Source organism: Pelmatolapia mariae, linkage group LG22 (genome assembly GCF_036321145.2).
Source record: "Pelmatolapia mariae isolate MD_Pm_ZW linkage group LG22, Pm_UMD_F_2, whole genome shotgun sequence".
Lineage (NCBI taxonomy): Eukaryota > Metazoa > Chordata > Actinopteri > Cichliformes > Cichlidae > Pelmatolapia > Pelmatolapia mariae.
Window position 1 is genome coordinate 23519860 of NC_086245.2, and position 25311 is coordinate 23545170.

At 42.4% G+C, this 25311-nt stretch overlaps 1 protein-coding gene across 1 annotated transcript; it reads right to left on the bottom strand.

The window, feature by feature from the left end:
• Nucleotides 1-380: 380 nt before the first annotated feature.
• col9a2 (procollagen, type IX, alpha 2) lies at nucleotides 381-18685 on the bottom strand. The gene is made up of 32 exons (XM_063468557.2): nucleotides 18437-18685; nucleotides 17223-17297; nucleotides 16371-16406; nucleotides 16206-16268; nucleotides 14732-14785; nucleotides 14374-14409; nucleotides 12170-12193; nucleotides 11987-12040; nucleotides 11839-11892; nucleotides 10295-10345; nucleotides 10138-10194; nucleotides 9995-10048; nucleotides 8498-8551; nucleotides 8326-8379; nucleotides 7784-7837; nucleotides 7615-7668; nucleotides 7390-7443; nucleotides 7237-7290; nucleotides 7081-7134; nucleotides 6317-6361; nucleotides 5811-5864; nucleotides 5377-5430; nucleotides 5253-5306; nucleotides 5093-5164; nucleotides 4771-4806; nucleotides 4620-4664; nucleotides 4108-4140; nucleotides 3757-3903; nucleotides 3611-3665; nucleotides 3337-3525; nucleotides 3166-3243; nucleotides 381-1856 (listed from the first exon to the last, which is right to left on the bottom strand). The coding sequence occupies exons 1-32, from the start codon at nucleotides 18506-18508 to the stop codon at nucleotides 1651-1653; spliced, it is 2076 nt and encodes a 691-aa protein (XP_063324627.1). The 5' UTR covers nucleotides 18509-18685; the 3' UTR covers nucleotides 381-1650.
• Nucleotides 18686-25311: the final 6626 nt, after the last annotated feature.

Here is a 25311-nt window from a genome sequence, read left to right on the forward strand (position 1 = left end):
TGTTTTTAGCTTTGGAGGCTGTACCTTGATCTAACACAAGACTTTCAATAGAGAAACTGAGGTTTGTGCACTCTGTCACACTGAAATGTTGATAATGTTGAATTATTATTCCTAAGACTTTAGAAAAAAATAGACCGACTCACAATGTTAAAATGTTAGACATCCCAGAATGCTTCTCACAGTTCTTTCTATCTTTTTCCCCAGGCACAAAGCTATGACATCGCAAAAGCAACTGACCTGTCAGTTGCAAATACTGCCCTTGAGCAATTTTGAATCTGATGTGTGCAGTCTAGTAGTGCTGAATGGTTGCAACTTTTTGCCTCGGTAGTGCAAGATTATTAAAAGATGCTGAGCGTATGCAGCTTAGGACGCATGGGAGTTTATTTACATGCATACATGAGTGCTCTTAAAGATTTGGACGAGGACAAATATCAAGAAAAATGAATTGAAATAGATCATTTTCCATTCCCAACATGATACAGAAGAACATTGGCTCTTAGAAAAGGTTCCTCTTTATTAGTCTGGGATTGCCTGAACAGCCAGCAAACAACTTTATTTATTTATTTTTTTACAGATGATTATATATAAAGAACAATAAATAGCTTCTTTTGATGAAAATAAGTTGTCGTTAAAGCACTGACCTCCCATGGAAAGTTGACAGTGGCACAGAAAGCACATTAGGATCGTTAACTGATTTGCTCTGAGGAGGAGTCATTATTTCTGTAGGAACTCCTTATTACTCACTGATTTCATTAACACAGGATTTTTGTTGGTGCATATCGTAACCCATTCCTTTTCCTCTACATAATAATCAACACACATTTACAAAGATTTACAGCACTGCATTGTGGGAGATGGGAGTGCCCATCGGGATATGCTGTTGCCAGGCAACAAGAAGAAGAGATAAAGCTAGTCGTTAGTTTCTAAAACGAGACTTGGGTTGAAAGCGGGGGATTGGGAAGGGAGGGCAGTGTACACATGAGGTAAATCAGGGATCTCACTCAAGCCTACAAATGAAAAAGACTACATTTTACAATGCGGTACAGTACTGAGTGGAAACTGGGGCTGCAATCATTTATTAGTCAGGTTTTCGGGGTACACTTTTAAGGCAACGGGTGTGATGTTGCAAAAGAGGCAGGGTGTTAAAACTTCAAAACATTCCTCTGACAAAATATTGCATATGGAAAAAAAAAAAAAAAAACATTTAAAGTGACCAAACAAGGAAAAAGCATCCTTCACCACATTTGGTTTAGCTCCTTTCAGCTCATAGAAAAAAAAAGAGATGTAATATAAAATCTGTTCCTCTTTCACTGCTTGAGCAGGACTGGGATATTTGGACGGCGCTGACACTGACATCCAAAAAAAACACTTGAGATTTCAGACGGATGTGGGTGGCTGTGAGCTGCTGTTGTCATGGTGATGTGGAGGATTAAGATCATGATGTCCCACCAGTCAAAACTTCAGGTTGTCAGTTCTAGGAAGGAGCGGTGGGGGGGGGCTACACATGCAGTCAATGTACTATTATTGTCCCCCCCCCACCTCTCGTTCTTGATGTTGCCCGGCTTGAGAAGAGTGGTCTCTCGCCTTTTTTTCCTTGCCTCGCTCCCTCTCTCCCAGGTGCTGTGATCTGCTTATGGGGAGACGGGGCCTCTAAACATTGGGTCCTTTGATCGTTCCCGCCTCCTGTAGTCTCGGTGAGGTGTAAGCAGATGCGGCCAGGCACATCGCTGCCTCGCAGAATCCCGGGAGACCCGGCGGACCCGACTTACCGGGGCGACCGGCCTCTCCAGGTGTTCCCTGAGGTCCTCTCTCTCCGGGCCTACCGTCCCGAGCCACTCCATCGATACCGGGGGGGCCTGCAGAGTGACAGAGTTTAACATCAAATGGGATTTAACTGATTTCGAGGGGTCAAAAAGATTAACTGCACCAAATTTCATTCTAAGGGTTGGAAACCCCATTCTGGACTTGGATTACATGTGTGTACTGTATGCATGCATATATTTAAGTTGTGTGCATGTGTGCACACAGAAGTGTGTTTCCCTGTATTTGAATTAGCGTGTGCTGTTGCAAGCCTATTACATTCTCATTCAAGAGCATCTGTTAAATTACTGGAGTTAATGATGCCTTTAAAATGCCTTTCAGCAAGCTCTCCTGTGGAGAGAGCAGTAATGCCAGGTCCTTCAGTTGCTTGCAGTACCTTTCTTCTTCTTCTTATCTGTGTTCATGAAAAAAACTTTGTGGAAGGACTACTTACTACAATGCCCCAAGAAAAGATTGTTACACTCGACTGAGGTATAAAAGCTAGGTTGAATGTAGGCAAAGTGCAATTGAGACACACTTTGTGAGGACACGTTGATGTACATGTGACTTAAATGTCCACTGAAGCTTCTCTTCTTCTTTAGAGATCAACAAAATCCATGTGGAGGGATGAAGAGACACATCTGAGCTCATACACAGGTTCTGACTTTACTGCATTTGATTGTATTGCTGTGTCACATGCACACTGCACTTTTTTTTAAAGGCTGTCCACAATCTTAAAATTTCTTGATTTCACAAGTGAATCCATTAAGGTACGTTTATGCAGCAGCTGTGTTGACTTCTGGCCCAGTCACCAGAATATTACTATTCAAAAATTCTTCATGCCACTGGCACTTCCACTTGCATTTTAAAATTTGAACATGAGAGTATGCTGTAAACAAGAAGTTTTTTTGTTTTTTTTATAAGAAAGTTTTAGGTGGCGATGTCACTAGATTTTGTGGTTCTGCCCCCAGATTGCAGTGACAGTGAGTAGTATGTGACTTGCACAGTTTTTAGTGGCATTCTGCTGAGGCCCAGCCATGATGGAGGTGGAATTACACAGATTTCACAGATCCTGTGATATCATGTAATTTACCTCAGCTTAACACAACTTAACTCCTTATAAAAGTGCGTTTTTCCTCCCCACTGTCGCCAAGTGCATGTTCCTGGGGGGTTGTCTGATTGTCAGGGTTTTCTCTGTATTACTGGAGGGCCTTTAACCCTATAATAAAAAGTGCCCTGAGCTGACAGTGTTTGTGATTTAAAACTTCATGAAATAAACGGAATTGAATCAAATTGAACTGAATTGCCTAGGAGTATGCACAAAATCTTACCTTACAGGTTCATTTAGAAGGCTTCAAGTCTTACCTTGTATTCCTGGAGCTCCAGGTGGTCCTGGGTGAGGTCTACCTGGATCTCCTCTCACTCCCTTTGGACCTCTTTTTCCTGAGGTAGATGAAAGACCAAAAAGGTGTTTAATGCCTGAGAAGTTAAACTTCAGATATTCCAATATGCAAAAGTACTAATGTTTAGTTTTACCCTTAAGCCCTGTGTTTCCAATTTGCCCAGGTGCTCCAATAATGCCGGGGATGCCGCGGGCACCAGGTAAGCCATGTGGTCCCTGAGGCCCAGATGCCCCTGGAGGTCCAGGGGGTCCGGGAGGCCCCATTACACCTGCACCACCAAGCACAGCCCTCTTGGCGCTTACTGCCACGGCTGCTAGCCTCTCTGTAACAGAAGAGAGGGCATCATCATTTTGATTAATTGATCTTTGATGTTTCCTCAGGAGATTAAAGCAGGTCTAGACGCTCACCCTGCATCATCTTCAGCACAACCTCAACAATATGCTGGTCAGATGCATCACGTCCCTGAGAGAGGAGGAGAACACTGAGCACTGACTAAACACTGATTGGTGTTCTGTCTGTATGTGTCTGTGATTAAGAGTGGAACTGGACTCACTGGTGGTCCCTGAATGCCCGGCATACCGGGTACTCCTCGTTCTCCATTAAGGCCCCTAGGACCGGGCAGCCCCAGTGGTCCCTGGTCTCCTGGTTTGCCAGGATCTCCAGTGGGTCCATTGTGTCCAGTGTCACCCCTGATTCCTTGCTGTGAAGAAAAAAGAGAATCAACCCAGTGAGGCCCAACACATCATGAATAATGAGAATTAACTCTTATAATTAATACCATAGGCTTTGGGTTACAGAGTTAAAGGTCAGGGTTGGCTTATAGAAAGGTGGATATGAGTAGGGAAAGAATGAAGCAAAACAAGTCCATCCATGCAGTCAGATTTCCACTCGTTGTAACTCTCACCTGTCCTTTGGGCCCAGGTTCGCCAGACAAACCCTGTCACAGCAAAGACAGAAAGTCATTTTCCGCATTCATCATTTCCATCCATCATTTGCGCCTCGGAGACACTCACTGAGCAATAATTCAAGGATGAATATTGTAAATGAACATCTAAAAATGCAGCTTCAAAGACCCAAATGTGCATCATTGCTTCACTGTCATGTAAATAGCTTATTTGCCATCTGGATTATAATGGGGATTTGTATGCAAATTTGAAAAAAAAAAAACAGACATCCTCTTCTTCTTCTTAACTTTGGTAACGCTTCCAACATTTTCTTGTATATAACTCTCTGCTTTGATGCCTCCAGAACCAAATGTTTAAACCTTTTTTTGTTTTTTTATCTAAAGCCTAAAAGTTGCATTTATTTATTTCCTTTTCAAACTTGGAAACTTTTTGTGGTCCTTATGGCAACAAAAACCACCAACAACTTTAAAGCAGCTTTAGTCTGTGCTGGAACAAATGTACACGTTTTTACCTTTTCGCCTTTTTCGCCGGCCAATCCCTCGACTCCGGGGTCACCCTAAAAGCGACAGAGAGGTAACGAAGAATAAGGGGAATGAAAAAAGCTCTTGAAAGTATTCTTAAGTACAGAGCCAGTGGTGCAGTTTAAAAGAGGTGCTACTCACAATGCCCCCCTTTGACCCGACTTTTCCTTGGAAGCCCTGGCAGGAGAGACGGAGTAAATGTAAATGTGGACAAATGTAAACTGGATTATCCTCAGAAAAACAAGGATTCAGTACTGATTGAAACCAGCGACACCAGAGACCACAAACTAAGAAAGATGTTGCCTCATTTCTAAAACAAGGAACATGATTATGCCTAGATTATCATTTATATTGCTTCACTCATTCAAGGGTTTCACTGTGGGGGGTTCGCTTTCTATTAGTGAGTAAACACTGCCCCCAATATGCAGCTTTGTGTAACTGCATTATCACAAAGTCCACAGACCTTGTCTCCCTTTGTTCCACTGAGACCCTGGGCGCCAGGCACACCGATGGGCCCTCTCTCTCCTTTGCTTCCCTGTGAGGAGAAAACAGAAGCTCTGCTGCATGATGTGTTTGAAGTAAAGAGCGCGTTATGAAATCTGAAAAGACACGGTGCAGCTTACAGGCTTGCCGGCTGCTCCCTGTGGCCCAACTGGTCCTCGCTCCCCTCTGTCACCCTGCGGACATCAGGTGAGGTGAGTAAGCAGCAGTTTACTAGTGTTTTAATGTGATATTCATGGTTTGTACCTTAGGTCCAGGGATTCCTTGCATACCAGGCTCACCAGGAATACCAGGCTCACCCTGAGAAAGTGAGAAAGTACAATTATTTACTATATGCTATAGCTTTTAACTGTTTTTCTACTTTGCTATGAACACCATCCAGAGTAAGCATCTGGGTAGACACCAGGTACTAACCAGATACTTACTCTGGATGGCATTACTTTGGCCTCCAGTAACACTGTGAGGAATATAAGCCAGGATATATCCCTCAATGTGCATATTAAACACTACATGAATGTCTCAAAGACATAAGGGCCCACATGACCTCTAATTTCTAGTCTCCGTCTGCTATCTTACAATATAAAGACTGTTGAGGCACCTGTTGTTGCGATTTGGTGCTATATTAAAAGAAAACTGAAATTCAAATTGAACACAAAGGAGAGGAACAATCATATGTTTACCAAAGGTCCAGGGGGCCCAGACAAGCCGACATGACCTCTAGGTCCAGGTTCCCCCTAGAAAGAGAATATTATAAAAGAAAGGCACACATTACAAGAACATGAAAACCTGTTATGCTCATTTCCACATCATTTTTATTCATGGGCTCTATTAGAGAAAATGTACACGATTCACAGTCCAACATAGGGCGGGGGGGTTAAATCTTCTTAGTTCATCCAGAGTCTGAAACAAGTTGTTGTAGTTCCCCTCCCTTTATGCATCTCTCAGACAAAAGATTTAAAAAGCAGGTGGCTGGGGCTTCTCTCCTCACTGCCAGAGCTGTGTGTCTAAAATGGCAATGTTAGTAATATCCACTCTCACTGACATATGGAGACGAGAGTGGAAGCACTGTCTGGAAACTTGGTGTTTAGAGGAGTCTGAAGTCTAAGCTTTGGCTCACAGGGAATTCATGTACATACCCCGGGCTGCATTATCTGAAACTTGCAGTATGAACATGTAGAAGGCATACCTTTGCTCCAGGTCCACCTTTAGCTCCTGGGCTGCCGGGTAATCCCTGAAGATGGAATAAACAATGCTGAAAACAGTCCTAATCAAAGCTACATATCTGCACATCAGACACGTTTCAGGAAAGCAAGCGTGAAATGCACATGGCTACGTAGGCGTCGGCAGTTGGCGGTAATAATGCAGTTTGATATAATGATAATGATAAAAATAGGCTTGTGGTGTGATTGCCACAGTTGTAGACCTTGCAGTGATTTTATGTGTGTGTGTGTGTGGTTGCTGTATCACAGTTTGACATAAAGCAGGCTAAGTTGCAGTGTATGAGTTTTAGGGAGTGTTAGTGTCACTGCAGTGACCGCGCAGCATCTCATGCAGTGCACATCTCATGCTCCATTACCCGTTAGTCAGAACGGCACGCGCACAAACACAGAGTTATGTCTACCCACTGGTCTGATTGTGATAAATTGCTTGCGGTTGAAGAGAGAATGCTATTTTCAAGGTGCTTTTTATTCTAAAGCAGCATGGGTCACGGGGTCACTGTTAACCTGGATGACTGCCCAGAAAACAAAACACGCCGAAATTTTACACGCCGCTTCAAGCTGGTTTCCCTTGTCTGTGTTCTGGCTTTGTTGAATTCAAGAGAAGAACAGATTGCCCTTCTACGTGGTCTGAGTGACAATGACTGTTTATTTGCATGTGCTTTTTTTTTTGGTGGCGTTGTCGAACAGTTTTCCGACAAAACACGCACGCCCCCGTCGAATGATCACTCACCGCTGCTCCCTGAGGACCAGGAGGACCGGGCATCCCGGCCTGACCAGGGCCACCCTGCATAAATGAGAGCAGAGAAGAATAAATTAATGTTTTTTTTGTTTTTTTTTTACCTCCGATTGAAGTTACTCATCATTATCACTGCTGGCACACGCTTACCTTGATTCCAGGAATGCCAGGTGTGCCATCTTTTCCATCAATACCCGGCAGACCCTGAAAAAGCAGGCAGATGAGTCAGTGGACTTCATTTGGCACACCTTGCCAAGCACCTCCACAACTGTGGCCTGAAAAAACAAAAGTGCGTTCACTCACATTCTCTCCCTTTTTGCCAACTGCACCCTGTGGGCCCTGGATACCTCGGCTGCCCTGCAGAAGATAAACAAATCAGCCTCAGTAGAGCCACGGTGCACATCAGTATCGCTGCCTCCATTCAAGCTCTGAAATAGTTTTTTTTGTTTTTTGTTTTTTTTTACACACACCACTGCCTTGACAAAAAAAAAAAAAACTTTCAGGGAAACCACTACAAGAGTCACCCACTTTGTCTCCTTTATCGCCTGGCTCTCCAGGTGGTCCACGAGGTCCTTCCTCACCCTGAAAAGAAAAGAGCAGACTCACAGTTGCCTTAGTGCATTCAGTGTGTGAATATACCTCTTTATATGAGTAGCTGAATTTGTATTTGTGTGTCTTTAGGTGTGTGCGTTCTTACAGGTGGCCCAGGAGGTCCTACTGGTCCGCCGATGCCCTTGTACCCACCAGGGCCCTGAGGGAAAACAACAAAGTGCCATCAATCTGTTCGGATCAGAGAGGGAGCTAAGTCGCGGTAGCCTACCACTCATTGTGATAAAGGGATAATTAGAGCTTAACTCACTTCTTTAATGGGAGCTACACAGACAGCCAGGCACTCTTGCTTTGGCACTAAGCCGGGGTGCTAACTTGGCTAACGTGGCTAATGTTAACAGTAAGACGGATGGCTACAGCGGATCATTAACTACAGATGGAGGCACCGTGGACCCAGACAACCCCAACTCATTAGAGAGGGAGAGAGATTTGTGTTAGCATCATTTCCATATGTCCCCATTGCTGGTAATGGATGATGTTTGTAGAGTGGGGGCAAGTCTGGCTGTGCCTCCTTGGTGCTCATCTAAGAATGAGAGCAGCCTTGTACTCAGAGAGAGAGAAAGAGGGAGAAAAACAAAAAGCCAATATGCTTTTTTTATGTGACTGCGATAAACTGAGTGTAGTACTCACTGGTTCTCCTTTGGGACCCATCATTCCTGGATAACCACTCAGACCCATGGGACCCTTAGAAGAGAAGCAAACTATGGTAAGACAGACACCCTTGTCCACAAGAAATGGCTATTTGAGATGATACTATGTAGATTATAATATGAAAATTATAAATATTCAATTATCATCATACCGAAGGTCCTGGGATGCCCTGCTCCCCAGAGATGCCAACTTCTCCCTTGGGGCCCTAATGAAGAACAAAAAAAGATTAATAATAATAATAATAATAATAATCAGTATGTGCTTCACCCTGTAGCATACGTGCCTGGAAGCAATTGTGAAACCTTCAAAGACCTTTAACCAAGCCACGGATTTCATTTAGTTTTGTGTCTATATGTTTGACTTGCAAACATTTACCTAAAAATCTCATTGAAACCAGTTTCTGATGTTTGCATGTTTGGTGTGTGAGTGGTTTGGGGGCCTATCGATGAACCGCAGCCTGCTCACACCATCCTCTGGTGGTCTTTAGCACCTGAAGCAATTCAATCAGCGCATAATGGGTTTGCCAAGACTGTTAAAGGGGCGGAAGCGAAGGCTCGATGGCACTCTTGTGCCGGGATAAGTCGGGATAAGCTTAGCATAAAGACTGAAATCTTGGGAAAACAGGGAATAATAGTCAAAGCGCCAATTGTTACTCCCCGAAAGCACGACTTGTTTTTGCATATCCAGAAGGCCACGGATTAAACAAACATAATCAGGGAGATTTTCGCGTTACTGGGAGGATTTAGGAACTCTAGTGCCAAGCTAGATGTTTAGCTCAACAATAAGCTAAGCTGGCCTAATTGTTTCCCTGCTGAAGTTACACACTTTTCATCAACACTCAGTTTAGCCTGAGCAGTCTATTAGCCTGCCCTTTGAATGATGCGACCCCTGAACTGGACACTTCAAACCATTTGTTTATATGCCAATAAAGAAATATTATTTTTGCTGGGTTTCCAGAATCTTGCTCGCCATCCTCAGCAGGTTCATTAAGTTCTTGGTTTTTTTTTCGCACTTTAAAGATAAATCTGATAGTCTTACTCCATCTTTGGTATCACGTGGGCATCAGCGATACAGCAAACCCTGTTGGTATCCATTTAAACAACTGGTGAGGATGTAAACAGCTATCATTGTGTTTTAGAAGAAAAGAGAGCAACCTTGAGCCAGGCAGCTCCTTTAAAATACTGGTCGGCCTCGGAGGAGCGCTTGCTTGATGCGTTGAGTGTTTTGAGCATCTAAAGCAAGCGCTGCCAGAAAGCTCCTTGTGTGGGAAGATCAGAGGCTAATTCCTGGGGCTTGGCTAGCCGCTCCCTTGGAGCCCACAGTGTGCTCATTAGCTCTGCTTAATACAGCGAGGTGAGAGGCCCGCGCTAACCCTGACTCTCTCATCCAACTCTTCATGTACCTGGCTCCTCACCACCCCTTTCATCTGGCTTGCTGCGTGCTGACTCCAGAGCCAGGGCCAGGCCTGACTAATCGCAGCCAGATTAATGCCAGTCATGTGCCTCAGGGGGCTTCATTAGAGCTAATCCTTGCCTCCCCTTGGTCCTGTACGGTGGGTGAGTGTGCAAAAGCGACTGTACGGCATGTACCCGTATGGGTGTCTGAGTGCACGCGAATATCCTCTCAAGCAGAGATTGTAGCAGCTCACCGGTCTTCCAATGCTGCCAGGATCTCCGAGAGCACCGGCACGTCCTTTGTGTCCCTAGAGGGGAAACAATTAGGCAGGATGGTGTCATAATAATTTGGTAATGCGAAACGATCACTGATGCCCGAAACAGACAGATTACTCACCTTGACTCCCTGCAGTCCCTGCGGGCCTTTAGGTCCTGCTGGGCAGTTGAGAGGACACTGGGAAGAGATAGTGAGAAGGATATGCAGTGTATGGGTTATAAAATGTGAAGTTGTGTCAGAATAGATTTGCAAGAAGGGAGGAATCTTAAGATCTTACCTCGAAATCTGCACTACCCTCTTCTCCAACAATAAACTTGCCTGGAGGACCCTAAGCAAACAGACAGATACATGGATGAGCAAAGTCACCCAGTCACAGTTGGCAGACAGTTGCGTCTACTACCCTCCCAAGCTGAGCCAGCACTCTCTCCCTCTTTCACTCCATCTATCCCCCCCCTCCCCCCCTCTGTTTATAGATTGAGTTAGAAAGTTAAAGTATCTCTACAGGTGCTGATGTATTTCTGCAACAGCCAGATGAGACAGCCCACTGATCTAATGGGGGTTTATTTACCCTAGGACAGCACTAAAGCTAAACAAATACACTCCCCTGGGCTGGGAACATCACTCTCAATGAAGCACCCCCCTCCCCTTCTTGGAATCAGAGAGATGCACACAGGAGAGTTCATACGCCGCTGGAAAATGACTTAAAAGCATACCTCTTAAAACTGTTTTTAGTGCATCACCACTTAGTGTCTGTTGGGACTTGTTCAAGCAGCAGTCATCTCTGGCTGCGCTTGGTGTTTTGTTACCATTCGGCGCATTAAAAACACACACGCACACATTAACTGTGTGCTGGATAGAGCATGCATTTAGCATGGCATCAGCAGTATGTCCTTGCCTGTGATCCCATTCAGTCATTTCAGTCAGCAACAATTAGACTGATGAAAATGTACGCTTGATTAAGCCTAATGAACTCCCGGTAGCTTATTTATTAAGTTTTTACAGCTGATCTCACCAGTCTCAGTGCCTTCATGTATTGTTTGCTGTGACATCCTTTCTGTGGATTAACTTTGAGTACATTCAAGCAGCGCTTTGGTGCTTATGTGTAATGGAATTGGGATGAGGCAGTGGCGTTGTGAATGTTTGTCCTCTAGAGCGCTATAAACTGTTCTGCAAGTAAATAATACATTTATAAAATAATTCATGTTCAAACAGGTATTATTTTTTATGTTAATGTAACATTTACTAATATCAGCCTAAAAAGAATGTTTTTATCTTTGTTCCATTTGCACTATTTATATTTGGAACCTCACCACACATGCTAAGGAGGCCTAACAGCATATAGCGTAGCAGCAAGACCAGAGCAGGCATCAACAATAGAGAACGTGACGCTGAATAAGTCAGAAAATAGCATAAAATAGAGGCACTATTGTAGAAGTAGATGTTAGGCCCAATGCGGCTTGCAAAAGCAGCATCAACTTTATGCCGGTTGGAGCAGCTTAAATAGCATGCCCTACATCAGACTTGCTAATAGGATGCACAGGTGAGCATCAGCTGATGTGGCAGGCATTGAGACCAGTTGACATGCTGAGATTGCTGTCTGAAGCAATGCTTCAGTTAATGGTTGTTGCTTATGCTATCTTTCCAGATTTCTAATTGCTTAGTGGATCTAGAACAACAAGGAAACCTACATATGACACACTAGTGTATGGTTTTTTTTTAAACAGGCTTTTCAAAAGGTGGTTTTGTGTTTAGCTCGAGGATCTTTGTGACATAGAGTCAGAAAGAAAGATGACAATTCATACGATTTTTCCTCGCAATTACCGGCTTGCCCGGAGGTCCAGGAAGTCCTGGAGGTCCCGGTGGTCCAAGGATACCCTAAATGTTTGTGAGGAGAGAAAGAAATTGTGACTAAGAGCTTCTGAGAAGTTACAAAGGCCCCCATAATAAACCAAAGCTGGAGTTTTGTTACCTTTGGTCCAGTTGGTCCGATCTCACCAGGGAGACCAATTGGCCCTGGAATACCCTATACAGGACAGTTATGTTAGTGAGCGTGACAAACAAAATGATATGTACTTATCCCACCAGAGACAAATTATTGCCACACTTTAAAGAGTTGAAGGCATAACTGCACAATACCAGAGAAGCTACTTACAGCCAGTCCTGGAAGGCCAGGTCCCTGTGTGGACAAAAGCGACAAGGGGTTAAATTACTGTGTAACAAGCAGCACCAATCCATCAGAGTATCAATTAATGTTTCCAAAAGCCAATTAAAAACAAATGCAAGAATTCAGTAATGCGTGTGTACAATATCAGTGCAGGTTAAATAGTGCTCAGGAACAAAGACACAGAACACAATCAGTCTGTGTTTGCTGTGTCTTTTGCTTGGAATTAATTATAAACAAAGTAATTAAGTAAGTAAGCCTTCTTGGAGGAAGAACAGCCCACAGGGCTGGATCTCCTGTCTGTGGAGCGTAAGACAGCTGGGTGTACAGCACAGCCCCCAGACAGTACGCCTGTTAACGCTAAATAACGGATTAACTAATAGTGTTGTGCTCAAGCATGACATTGAATGACTCTGGACTTACAAAGATGTGCAATAGATGGACATCGACCACCACCTAGTGGCGAAAGACTGTGCTACAGCTGATGCTTCATGATCGCTTGTGTGGAATGGCTGAATCTAATGACAATATGGAGTGTGACTCCTTTATTAAGGATTGCATATATAGAGATCAGGCTCGTGTCAGCTGCAGAAATCCTACAGCACATTTGGATAAACTGAACCCAAATTGGGGCACAGCTGGTCAGGCATTCATGCATGACCAAAAAGGCACTAAGGAGGTTGCCTTAAAAAACCAGCTGTGTTCCAATATGTTTGTTAGAGAACTGAGCAGGCTCGAAAAGAATGGCTAATTCAGTCAATCATAACTCATTTCTTAAGTATCCCGAGAGCCCTATGAGATAATGTTAGCCAATTAGTCATGCATCATTTTATATTAATATACAGAGAGCACAGTTACTCAAGCACTGAACTTCAATACAGCCTTACATGAATGTACTTGTATATTATGAAACTATTCTATTCTAATCTCTATCTGATAGTTATGTTCTTGGGGAATTTCTAGGTTTCAAACTGCTTACTGGATCTACAATAACAAGATCCAGTAAGCAGTTAGAAATCAGTTAGAAAGCCAGATATTTCACGTCTCTCGAATACATGCATAACAGATTAAATAGAGATATTAGAAAAAAGTGTTATCTAAACATTTTGACATTTTGAGTAAATTGCATGGCTGCCTCATAAAATAATATAAGAGATGAGTTGTTTCCTTTCCATCACTGGGTAGTGTTTCGAGTGGTGCCAATCATAATACATATTAAATACTGGGTATCACTTATTCATCACTCAGAGTAACTGAACAGAAAAAAATGAAATGAATGATATATAGGAGCCACATGAAAAGCCTTTTGGCTTTGCATATAACTAGTGGCAGAGCAACCTCTGAAGGCTGAAAATCTTTAGTGCCAAAAACTGCAGTTTCTCACACGACCACTTAAAGCAAGCCAGCCCTCGTGGACTCCCATGTTAAAATATTTCTGTGACATAAACTGCAACACAACCACTGTTGTGGCTGGCCTCGTTGATTCCTCCTGTGCATTTCTGGCTGCTTTTTCAACACATTTTCTGAATGAATCAGTGAGAGTATAATAATAATTTCCTCATTATAAGATGATGATCATAGCCTCCATATGCGGAATTACAGATGTAAACAAATCCTAAAGGGAGATCGCTAAAATTATTGGAATCAATGTGAAGAATCGGAAAAACACGACGACCACAAGAAAGATCAGGAACCCATGAAGGGGAAAAAAAACACCAAGATGTGACCACAAGTTAATTAATATATAATGCCCAATGTTGCAAGCTGGCAATGGCCACTTAAGCAGATTATATCTGCTTTACAAAGATTTCCCACAGCAATATAAATAAGCTTCAAGGGGTAAGCTATTCAGTTTCTCTTTGAATAGGCTGTGTCTTAATACCTGGAATTGGCATTCTGTTTTCCCACAGTGAATTAGAAATGCACCTGTTAACCACACAGAGTCATGAGTCCCTATCTGCTACTCTCTCTGTCTAAAACAAAAAGGAGAAATGGTTTCATAGGATGGGAAAGTCAAAACCTCATGTTGTAAAATGCAAAGAAATAAGTGATGGTGTCTGTTTGTTGTGTACAGTTTATGATGCTACATTGTAACTTCAGTTGTCAGAAAACTAGAGTTGACATTTTGTATATTAAGTTCTTTAAAATGTTTCCAAAAACCAAAAAAAGTGACAGTTAAAAACTGATTTACTCACAGGAGTTCCGGGCTCACCAGTTGGACCTGGTTGACCCTGCAAACAACAGAAATCAGTAACATATCTGTGATGGTTAACTGTTGTAATGTTACACATATAGATGATAATGACAATATCTTTTTGAAATGAAAACAGCACACCAGGATGAATGAAAGAAATTCCTTAACAAGACAGCGATTCTCACACTTTCCCCCTGCAAGCAGGAGTTCAACGTCATTCTCAACATCACAGTGACAGGGCATAGGGAACATTACCCAGAGATTTTTCCACCAGCAGCACAAACAGATTTCACACAGAACAGCAGCACAATTGTGATTTTGCACTAATAATCTTTTTAGGTTAAGGTTTAGACACTTGCCTTTGGTCCAGGTCTCCCGATAGGACCTCGGTCACCCTTTGCTCCAATCAAACCCTGGAGGCAGACAGAAAGAAATGAAATCGGGCAGATGTGCTATGCAGTATATACTGAAAACTGTCACAAATGAAACATAATTAAGATCACAAGAGGGTTAACCTCACATTTAATCAAAGTTGACTTGGTTCAGGTAAGTAATTGGGAAACAAACCTGAGACTGAGATTCCGGGGCAGATTACTGGCTTAACCTCTGAGGAATGCCTGGTTGTGTGTGTGTGTGTGTGTGTGTGCTTCTGTTAGCATGTGACTGTTTGGCACTGATGCTCAAGTTCCGTCTGAATCAGCAACTCACATTGAAAAAGCTAGGACACAGTTATATACGAGTCTCTGTCTCTGCACAATGGCAGTGGTTAGGACTTGCAATGCCATAATAATATGGCTCTTATTTTATAGTTAAAACAAACATACATGAGCAAAACAACTAATGTGTAGTATATAGACCAGATTAACGTCATCAACACCTACTAATATTCTAAGCTCTCATGTAAACTGATCTATTCCAATGACAATTGGACAAACTCCACTCTCAATAGGTTTCATGTTCTCTGTGGAAAGCTGGGGAAAAACCTGGTGTAAATATGTAGGAAAAATAATAGTATTAACCAGCCCCTTTCAGCACTGTTAAAACAGATACCTGGACAAGAAAATGAATAATCTGTGAGGTACAACAGAGTCAAGAAGCTTTCTGGTTTCTTTTTACAGACCACTTGCAGTGCGTATTTTATTATCTAGTCATATTTTAGCGTGATGTGGTTACATGGAGGTAAACATATTAAAAGCAAAGAAGAGGGATTGAGTTTGTTGAAGTTGAAATGTAGTCCTAAAACTTCTGGTAATAGCTTTGAACCTGATATCCTGGCTACAAACACTGACCTCTGGGTGCTCAGACTGTGCTATCACAAACAGAGCATGTTGTAAAGATCATCCAGGATATAGGACGACAAACAAGACTGAGCCTCTAGTGCAGGGATGTTAAACTTATTTTACATCGCAGGCCACAAACAACCCGTTTTGCTCTTACATGGGCCGGATCAGTGAAGCTACCCTTTCTGTCAATGTAGAGAAATGTAACTACACATTTAATCAATGAATATCTTAATATAAGAAAAAGAAGCAGAATTTCAGCAGTATGTCTCATTTTTTCTTCGTGATAAAGAAACGCTGCTGTTAGTAATGAAAGAAACCTGTCAGCATGACTCTTTGGCCTTGAGTTGTAACAAGTAAATGCACAAAATTACAGAAATCTATCATTTAATTACTTTGGTATCGTATGAATGGCCATAGAGAGGTGTTTGTCTGAAGGAAAAGCTGTAAAACTTGTGAAAATACGTTTCAAAATTGAAGTTCAAAATCTGGAAGCAATATTTTTAAAAGTTTTTCTCCTTTTTTCATTCTCTCTTGCACACAGTTTACTTACATCAATGCCATTCTCTCCGGGTGATCCATCAGGACCTGCCTCTCCTGGCTCTCCCTTTTGCCCCTACAGCAAAAAAACATACCGTGTTGCCGTCAAGAAAACCGTGTTCAAGTAAATCACAAGTTAAAGTTGCTGCAAAATTAAACCGTGACAGTATAGACTTACTGGTGGGCCAGGTGACCCGGGACGTCCTTTCTCTCCCTGCAGATAGACAAAGGGCATGCGTTAACCCGACGAAACATACAGTATATGCCATGGTTACACCTTTGTGTTCACAACTGTATCATATTCATCACCTAAATGCCTTTCACTGCTATGCATCACCTCATAGAAATGAATTTAGGAAGATTTATCACGCCGCAAATTTCACGAGACAGCATGAGAAAAATGTGCCACATAAATATATACTGTACTGAGCACAGAGAGGCACACGGGCAGATGTTAATCACTTGCTCCAGTGTTGACATTATAAGCAATCTTTAGATGGACTCTGAAGTGTGTCTACACTGGCTGCGTTTTCTATCAGGCTTTGATCCCACTGTTAAGCCTTTGGATGAGTGAGCAAAGAGTGACAGGTTTAATAACACGCTAGACTGACACCGTTTATTGATAGATAAAGAGCTTTTTAAAAATAGTTTTTTTTGGCTAAAATGCTAATAAAAAAAGAGACTTTTTACATTTGATTTGGTATTGAGCCATAAAGCATGCTATCTCCACACTGCTCTACAGCAGCTTCTGTTTCCAACACATTTACACAACTTTGCCTGTTGTTAACCCTTTGAGTAACTCGCACATATCACGTTACTGTGACCCAAACTCGGGTCTGAGGCAAGGATCTCTTCTCAAAGACCCCTCTCTCTGCTGGGAACAGAGCTCTTTTGTGCCGGTGTTTTCATTTGCAGCGCTCTCTGCTGGTATGACTTCAGTACTGCGCCGCACCTCCTGATTTGGTATTTCTCCAGTACAATGAGGATCTTTGTGGGAAAACCTATTTGGCAAACCTGTGTGGATACTCACATCAATGCCATCTGACCCAGGAGTGCCAGAGGGGCCGGGTGGGCCTGGCGGGCCCGGAGGTCCAGGTGGACCCCTCTGAAACACAGACAGAGAGGAAAAAGGTCAAACAGCAACATTTATTAATTCACACTGTGCAGTAGCCTGTAGCAACAATCAGGATGCAGTATCATTGTGGAATATATAACTAACAGATCTTAAATATATATTATAATATCGTAGTGGATATTAATTTTCATGGATTTTTATAAAAATGAAAACACATTTGATGTATGTTTTATTTATCCCAAATGAGGAAATATAACCTAACCCTCCATCATAGAACCAAATACCGGAGTGGTTACTGCAGGTTAAGGTGGGCAACTCTGAAAGCCGAGTGAGTTTAACATGGAGCATTGTAACAAAAATAACGTGATAAAACTGGCATCTTTGAGGAGGTAAACACAAAGGATCGAGGAGGAATGTGGGAGGAAGGGCTAAAAGACTGGCACTGTTTACCCCCACCCCACCCACCCCCCTCCTTCTCCATCCTACTGCCTATCTTGAACAACATTTTATTGCAAGGGTCAGTCCATCAAGTGATAAAAGAATAAATCCAACTTTGAATTCTTCAGGTGTTAAAACCCTCCAAACAAAACACAGAATGATCCTTGAAAGCGAAAACTCCTGTAAGTCCAGAAGATAACGTGTAGGTGTCTGTTTGAATAACAGCTTTCACGCTCAGTGGACAAAGTTTGTGTGTCGGTGTCAGTGCACACTGACTTTTTTTTTTCTTAAATCTGGCATGGCTGCAAAGATTTGACCCCCAAAAACTGAAAAAATAAATCCCATTATTCTTGGTTAAATAGTGCTCCTCTTGACCCCTGTAAAGGTAGCCTAGGTATTGATGAATCCGTGCCTTAAAAAAGAGGGGGCGCCGTGGTTAGAAAGACCTAAGAGTCCATGTACGATAAGGGTGATCCATGAAAGATCCACAAGATAGCTTCCACCCCTGAAAATCATTTTCTTCTACATTCATTCTATAAAGCTGGGTACTCATCACACTTATATCCTTGCTTCCATGCTGTGGTTATTTAATCCCTTCATCCAGCCCAAGATGGCACGAAACCTACAAGATCACCTCAAGATATCCATAGCCGACTGGACCCTTACCGAGGGCCCTTACCCCCTGAACCCTTGAGCCCCGATCAGGTTTTGAGCTCCTCTGTGCCACTCACCACTTGAGCCAAAGCCAGGCACAAGGTCTGCAGAATAACCCAGGTCTTCAGCAAGGCAGAGAGAGCAGCCATGGTCCCTCTCCCCTGTACGTCTCTCCTCGCTTCAGCAAATCCTCTCTTCTAGAGCCTCTTTCTGCTCCCTTACTCCTCTCAAGGCCGGCACAGTGCAGAGCTGGTGGAGCAAAGCTGTCCGAGAAGAAGGAGGAGGAGGGGAGGTCGGGGGTGCTGTGTGCACAGCCCACAGGATGGATGGCAAGTTGAAGAGGGTGGGGAGGGAGTAGGGCAAAGAGCGTAAGAGAGGTGTTGTCCAGCCCCCAGTGCTGGCCCCTGGAAGCAGAAGAAAAATTCTCTGTCTCAGGCTCAACAGTGTAAAAACACACACATACACACATGTAGTTTCTAAATCCTGTTGGGCAGGATTTACCAAACTTCCCAAATTTGGGGGGAGCTGAGCAGTTAACGAAACTGGAGTGTAATCGCAAGCATTTCATCAACTTCCTCCCTTATTCACGTCTTGCCTTTTGTTTTGTTTTCTTGCACTGTACTAAAATAACCTTAGAAAAAAACGTAAATGGATGTGATTCAGTGAGTGAGGAGGCACTGGTGACTTTCAAGCTTGTTCACAAAAATGGGTGTCTGCATCTTCTTTGCTAACAGAAGGGATGAGCGAGCACTTCCAAATAGTGCACCTGATCACCAAGCAAACAGTCACTTACTGACATCTAGTGGTCATTAAGCAAAGAGCACGTTCGCTCCCACACTAATCCAAAGTGGCCTCTAAAAACAAGTAAAACTGTGAAAAATGACCTCACAGTGACCCCTATAGTACAGAGATTTTATTACACCGGCGTTAGCCTCTGTGGCCACTAGATGGCAGCAAAGACACATCAAGAGATGCCAGTGTGCAGGTTTGACGGCCTCTAAGGTCTCCATCAACAGGGCATTATATTTGCTGTCCTCTGTGATAATTAAGACAGTACTGAGTATGCTGAGAGGAAACGCATTTATTAGTGAATTGAGATCCATTACACTTTGCAGGGGATCTCAACACACCCCCACGAACAATAAATTAGGGAAAACATCTCAGTGGTGGCTTTTGTGCTGGATTTGTTTTTCCCATTTCCATTTGCGAACCTATCACTCGCTAAATCAAAATTAATTGGTATTACATTTTTCATACTTTACTCAAAGGATTAACTCTAAACTACGTCATGCTGAAACCCCCCCCAAAACCCACCAAAAAACACTATTAAAAAGAATAATTAAAACGCAACATGCAGAAAGCCTACATTTGAGTGTTTATGTATAATACATTTTACACTTGTCTTTTGTGTCAAAACAACTTCAATGTCAGCTTTTTTCTTTTAGAATATAAAGTTATTCAATACAAGAGAAAAAAAGGGTTCAACTGGCTTCTTAAGTCAGAAAAGGATTGCAAAATATTACGCGGTTTTCTTCTTTCTGCATTTCATTTGATGCTAATACTGTACATTCGTGAAATAAGCCAGATTATTATGAAGATATAATATAAGGTGTGTGCTTTTGTAGTCATATCTAAAAAGAGTGCACCGAATCTTCCTTTTTTCAGGGGCCATGAGCAGGCATTGTGCAGGCAGCAGCCCTCTGCTTCATTATGCCTTTGTGAAGTGTTAACTTCAATGGCACCTCTCCCACAAATATCTTTAAAAAGTCAATGTCAGCAAAGTTCTGCAAATGAGAAATAGTATTTTCTTGTAATTCCCATGAGTCATTTCCTTCAAGCCGTTGACTGTTGCAACATCAAGTAGGAACTCATTTTAGATGCAATTAATCTGAGAAATACAAAAACTCATTCAAAAGAAGCTCAAATGCGGAGTTCAGAGCTTTAGGCTGTAAGAGAGTCAAACTTAGTTTAATGAAAAAGAACCTTATGTATTGTTCCTGTTATGTCTGACATGCTTTTATAAATGGATATAGTGCATATAAGTGTACAGTTGTGTTGGTATTTTGCTGGTAAGTCTGTGGGTTGTGTGATGAGCTGTGAGAAAGAGGACAACTCTTTTTTTCTCTAATATCTACAATCATATGGAAAAGAAAGTTTTCGTATGACTCTTTATAATCCTGTCCAAAACTAAATAGACTGCATGATTCAGTAGCTTGTAGAACCACCTTTAGGAGCAATGACTCAAAGCAATCATTTTCTTTATGACTTTATCAGTGTTTCACATTGATGTGGATGAATTTTGGGCCACTTTTCTTTAAATCACTTCAGTTCATTGAGGTGTGTGTGAGCATTTCAATGAGGTTGAAGTCTGGACTTTGACTGGGCCATTGCAACACTTTGATACTTTTCTTTTTCAGCCATTCTGTTATAGATTTCCTTCTGTGCTTCGGATGTTGCATGATTCGATTTCAGTCAAGCTTTAGCGTTAGGACAGATGGTCTTACATTCGACTCTGGCACACAGAGAAGTTGATGGTCAACTAGGCAAGGCACCCAGGTCTAGTGGCTGCAAAACAAGCTGAAATCATCACCCCTCCACCACCATGCTTGACAGTTGGTATGAGATGCTTGTGCTGATATACTGTGTTTGGTTTTTGCTAAATGTGGTGCTGTATATTATGACCAAACATTTTTATTTAGGTCTTGTTGTTCCAGAATTTGCGTTCAAATGCAACTTTGCAAACCTGAGCTTTGCAGCCATGATCTTATAGAGGAGAGGCTTTCTCCTGGCAACTCTTCCACAGAAGCAGTGCTTTGTTCAGTTTTTTTTTCTAATTATAATCATTAACTTTAACATTTAACAGACCAACTGAAGCTTGTAGAATCTGAGATCTAGCTCGTTGTTTTGTTGCAATTCTCTGAGCATCACATGTTCTGACCTCGGGGTGAATGTGCTGAGACAACGACTCCTGGGAAGATTGTGGCATTGTGTTAACACACACCTGAATGCTTCACACCAGCAAGCTGCTAAAACTTCCAGTTTTATAGAGGTGCTAACACTTGCTGATGATCAGTCATTTAATTATCAACACCTGGCTGCTACTTACCCACTTACATCATATGGGAGCAGTAAGTGAGCAACTTGGATGTTCACAGGATTGGATACAGTCATGTGAAAACTTTCTTTTTCACATGACTGTAACATTCAAATATCTGTAGAAACAACAGACGGACAAAATGCTGCATTGAGAATGGGTTCTGTATGAAATAATAATTCATATAAACACATTTGTTTGTTTTATTGCTCAGAGCTGTATGAGAAAACCAAGTGCTGGGAAATTCCATAATCTCTACGGTAAGCAAACTGCTAGCTCGAGGTTCATTGTAAACAGAAAAGCACGAGTGGTCAACACCCATATGGAAAAGATATATATAAATCTTATAAAGTTTGTATCTGTCTTGTGTGAAACTTGTATGAAAAGCATACAAGAGTGAAAACAGATATAAGATCCCTTGAAAAATCATATAAATGAAACTTGTATGTTTTGGATACTTGCAAAAACAATATATGAAAGTAATGAGAAAGTGGCCACTTTCATGAGTAAATCATATAAGCCTTATATGATTCACTATATGAAGAAGGCCACATCTTATGCAAGTCTTTTATAAGTTTTTACTATTTCTTTTCCATATGGGCATGTTTAATCAAAATTCAGACATCAGCATCATATCATCACATTATATGATTTCACATAAAATGATGCCACTCTGCCAGAACCTGCTTGGGCTCTTGACCCGCTGCCCACTGCAATACTGGATGCCAAAAGGTAACAGCCACGTTTTAAAAGCCAGAAGAGTTGTCTGATGTTTGCCTTTGTTTCATTTTGTTTTCACTTGCTGATTAGTTTTAGGCTAATATTTCATTATGATTAAGAAATTGTTGCAGTTTTAGTGAAAATGTGCCCCATTCTCACTAAGCTTAATCATGCCCCCAAAATAGGCTTAATTGTGCATTTTAAGTGTGATGGATCCTTTGGGCCCTTTAAAGATGTCCATCTCATCTGACTATTGCCAGAACTCTGTCTGTCACAAATGATACCATTTGAGTTAGGTGCCTTTGTTAAAATGCCAACAACTGACATACAACACTGAAAAAGGGGGCTGGAATAACACACAGTGAATGAGCCTGGCAAACCAGTTTAGCAGACAAGCTCCCACAGTGCACCAGCACTTATCCGAGTTTGCATTTTCCCATCAAAATCTCGAAAGCTTATAAAACATTGCTACGGCACACAGGCGCATCAAATTTCACACAAAAAAACTGGGTGTAGCAAATGCATGGAGATGCATCTGCATCCAAAAATCCCGCTGTGCTGATCTTTTCATGGGTGAAAGCTGAGAAGAATCATGATCCAGTTGTTGTCTTTCTCATTACAAATGACTCCCAAGCCTTCTCAAAGTTTGAAAACAGAGACTGAAAACACTGGCGTCTCCCTCCGTTCTCTCACTCCTCCCTTTGCCTCTTTTTTCCCTCTTTCTGTTTAAACTCTCAAGGGGTGTGTGTGTGTGTGTGTGTGTGTGTGTGTGTGTGTGTGTGTGTGTGTGTGTACGGGTTCGTACTATCCTGGTGGGGACCAAAATCTGACTTTTACTATCCTGGTGGGGACTTTCTGCACCGTGGGGACCAAAATCCAGGTCCCCTCGGGGTTGAAAGCAATTTTCACACTCAAAATGCGGTTTTACTGTCAGGGTTACAATTAGGTTATGGTTAGGTTTAGGGTAAGGGTTAGGGTTAGGCATTCATTTTTAATGGTTAGGGTTAGGGTAAGGGGCTAGGGAAAGCATTATGTCAATGGGATGTCCCCACGAGGATAGCAAACCAGACATGTGTGTGTGTGTGTGTGTGTGTGTGTGTGTGTGAGTGAGTGACTTAACTCTTGTTTTTCCAAATGCAAGTGATCGCACTGTGGCTCACAACAAGATCAGTGCAGCATGCCACCCAAATTCATCACACGTCCCCACCCACAACACCAACTCAGTTATTAACTGATCTCAACTCACACACACACACACACACACACACACACACACACACACACACACACACACACACACACACACACACACACACTTGTTTTTATATCTTAGGGAAGACATCTATTTGACATAATGCTTTCTGTAGCCACTAACCCTAACCCTTGCCCTGAACCTAACCATAACCTAATTGTAACCCTGACACTAAAACCACATTTTGAGGCTCAAAAATGCCTTAAAACTCGTGGGGATGGGCATTTTGTCCCCATAGGGACTGTTGGTCCCCACAAGTACAGTAGCAATCCAATTTTTAGTCCTCACAAACACACATAAACACACACACACAGAAAGGGCATGCTTTTGCATTCAAGTTGTGCCTAATTGATATATTATGAGTGACCAGGGAGCTTTGGGTTTTTTGCCGGTATTCAGCCCTCTGCTCCCACTTTTCCTGAGAAAGACCTATTTCACACAGACAGAGCGTGTCTACTCCCTTCTCTAATAAGACGCCTGAGAGAAGCGGAGAATGGTAGTCATCATTAGACCCTGACACAAAGGCAGGAAGACACACATCCACCGTGTGATGATGACAGACAGGGTAAATATTATTCTTGAGTGCAGGTGTGAGGAGTAGTGGTGGAGCGATAATAAAAGAGGTCATTAAGAACTGGTTAGGGGTTTTTTCTAAGCAAAACCCAGAAGACAGTACAACTTCTGGCCGTCTGCTAAAATGGCATAGTTTACTGTCAGAGCACAGGGGAGTAGAGGTACACACTGACAGGCTGATGATATGCAGGCAGAGGACGTTAGTTTATATCGCTGTGAAGCGTATTCATTTAGGGTGTTTTGCGGTTGTTCTCTTGGTGTGAAAAACTCCACTCAGTTGGAGGTCGAGGCTCAGCTCATATGTAAAATTACTGAAGATTTCCGCGAGCAAAGGTATTTTAAGTAAAGGCATTTTGCGGAGTCAGTTGTGGAGCTGGCTCCGCAGTAGGGGTGTGCGTATGTGTGTGCGTATGTGTGTGAGAGAACTAAATGTTCACAGGACAGAGCATTCATATGTTTTTTTCCCTTCCATGTTCAAAAGCTTTACTGGTCCTAGAATAAAAATAGTCATATCTATGCACACTTTGCACTGCAAGCCACTTTGAAAGCACCGGTCACCGAGAGGGTCACCCAGCTTCTCACTGAGCCTGGTACCTGAGCTGAACCTGATGTAGTGGCAAGACCCAGCTGCACTGTGAGAACTGGCCCAGACACATTGGCTGACTAAGTCGTGACTGCAGCACAGATTTGATGGGTGTGTGTGTGTGTGTGCGCAGGGGGGGATAAATAAATAAATAAAACACCCTGATTAGCAGAAGTTGACCCTAGTCTGAGCAAGGCGAGGGGTTTCTAGGCAACAGAGCATGGCACATGTAGTATGTCGGACCAAAGCCCAGACCTGTGCTTCACCACCAAACATAGATAAGGGATAAAAAAAAGGGGGATCAAGGATTGTCTCATGCTGTGGATTCTTACTATTGTTTTTATACTGCGCTAGCTTTAGCCAACACATACAAATATTTCATGATGTGACATTATTATAGTAGCGAGATATTGTAGTTGTATCCTCTACAATTTTTCTCAACCTCTTGTGAAATTGATTTAAGTATTTGGATGATGAAATGCTGTTCTCAGCAAACATAATTGGTGAAATATATTGGCCTGTGGAGGTGGTCTGGCACGAATCGATGTGGTCTTTAAATCCTTTTTGGGCTCTCGGTGTGAGATTCCCAAACTTCAAACATTATAAATACCAACCAGTGAATCCACATTATCACAATAAATTTGTTGCAGATGTAAAGTAGGAACAAAGAGATTATGTTTAAAGTCTTTAGGCTTATTATGGATTAGAGTACTGCATGCGCTTTACACAT

Coding starts and splice junctions, on each gene's coding strand:
- col9a2 (XM_063468557.2), bottom strand. CDS start 18,508: ATGGCTGCTCTCTCTGCCTTGCTGAAGACCTGGGTTATTCTGCAGACC. Junction 16,407..17,222: donor CTGGGTCAGATGGCATTGAT/GTGAGTATCCAC, acceptor GTCTATCTGCAG/GGAGAGAAAGGACGTCCCGG. Junction 7,444..7,614: donor CAGGCGATAAAGGAGACAAA/GTGGGTGACTCT, acceptor TATCTTCTGCAG/GGCAGCCGAGGTATCCAGGG.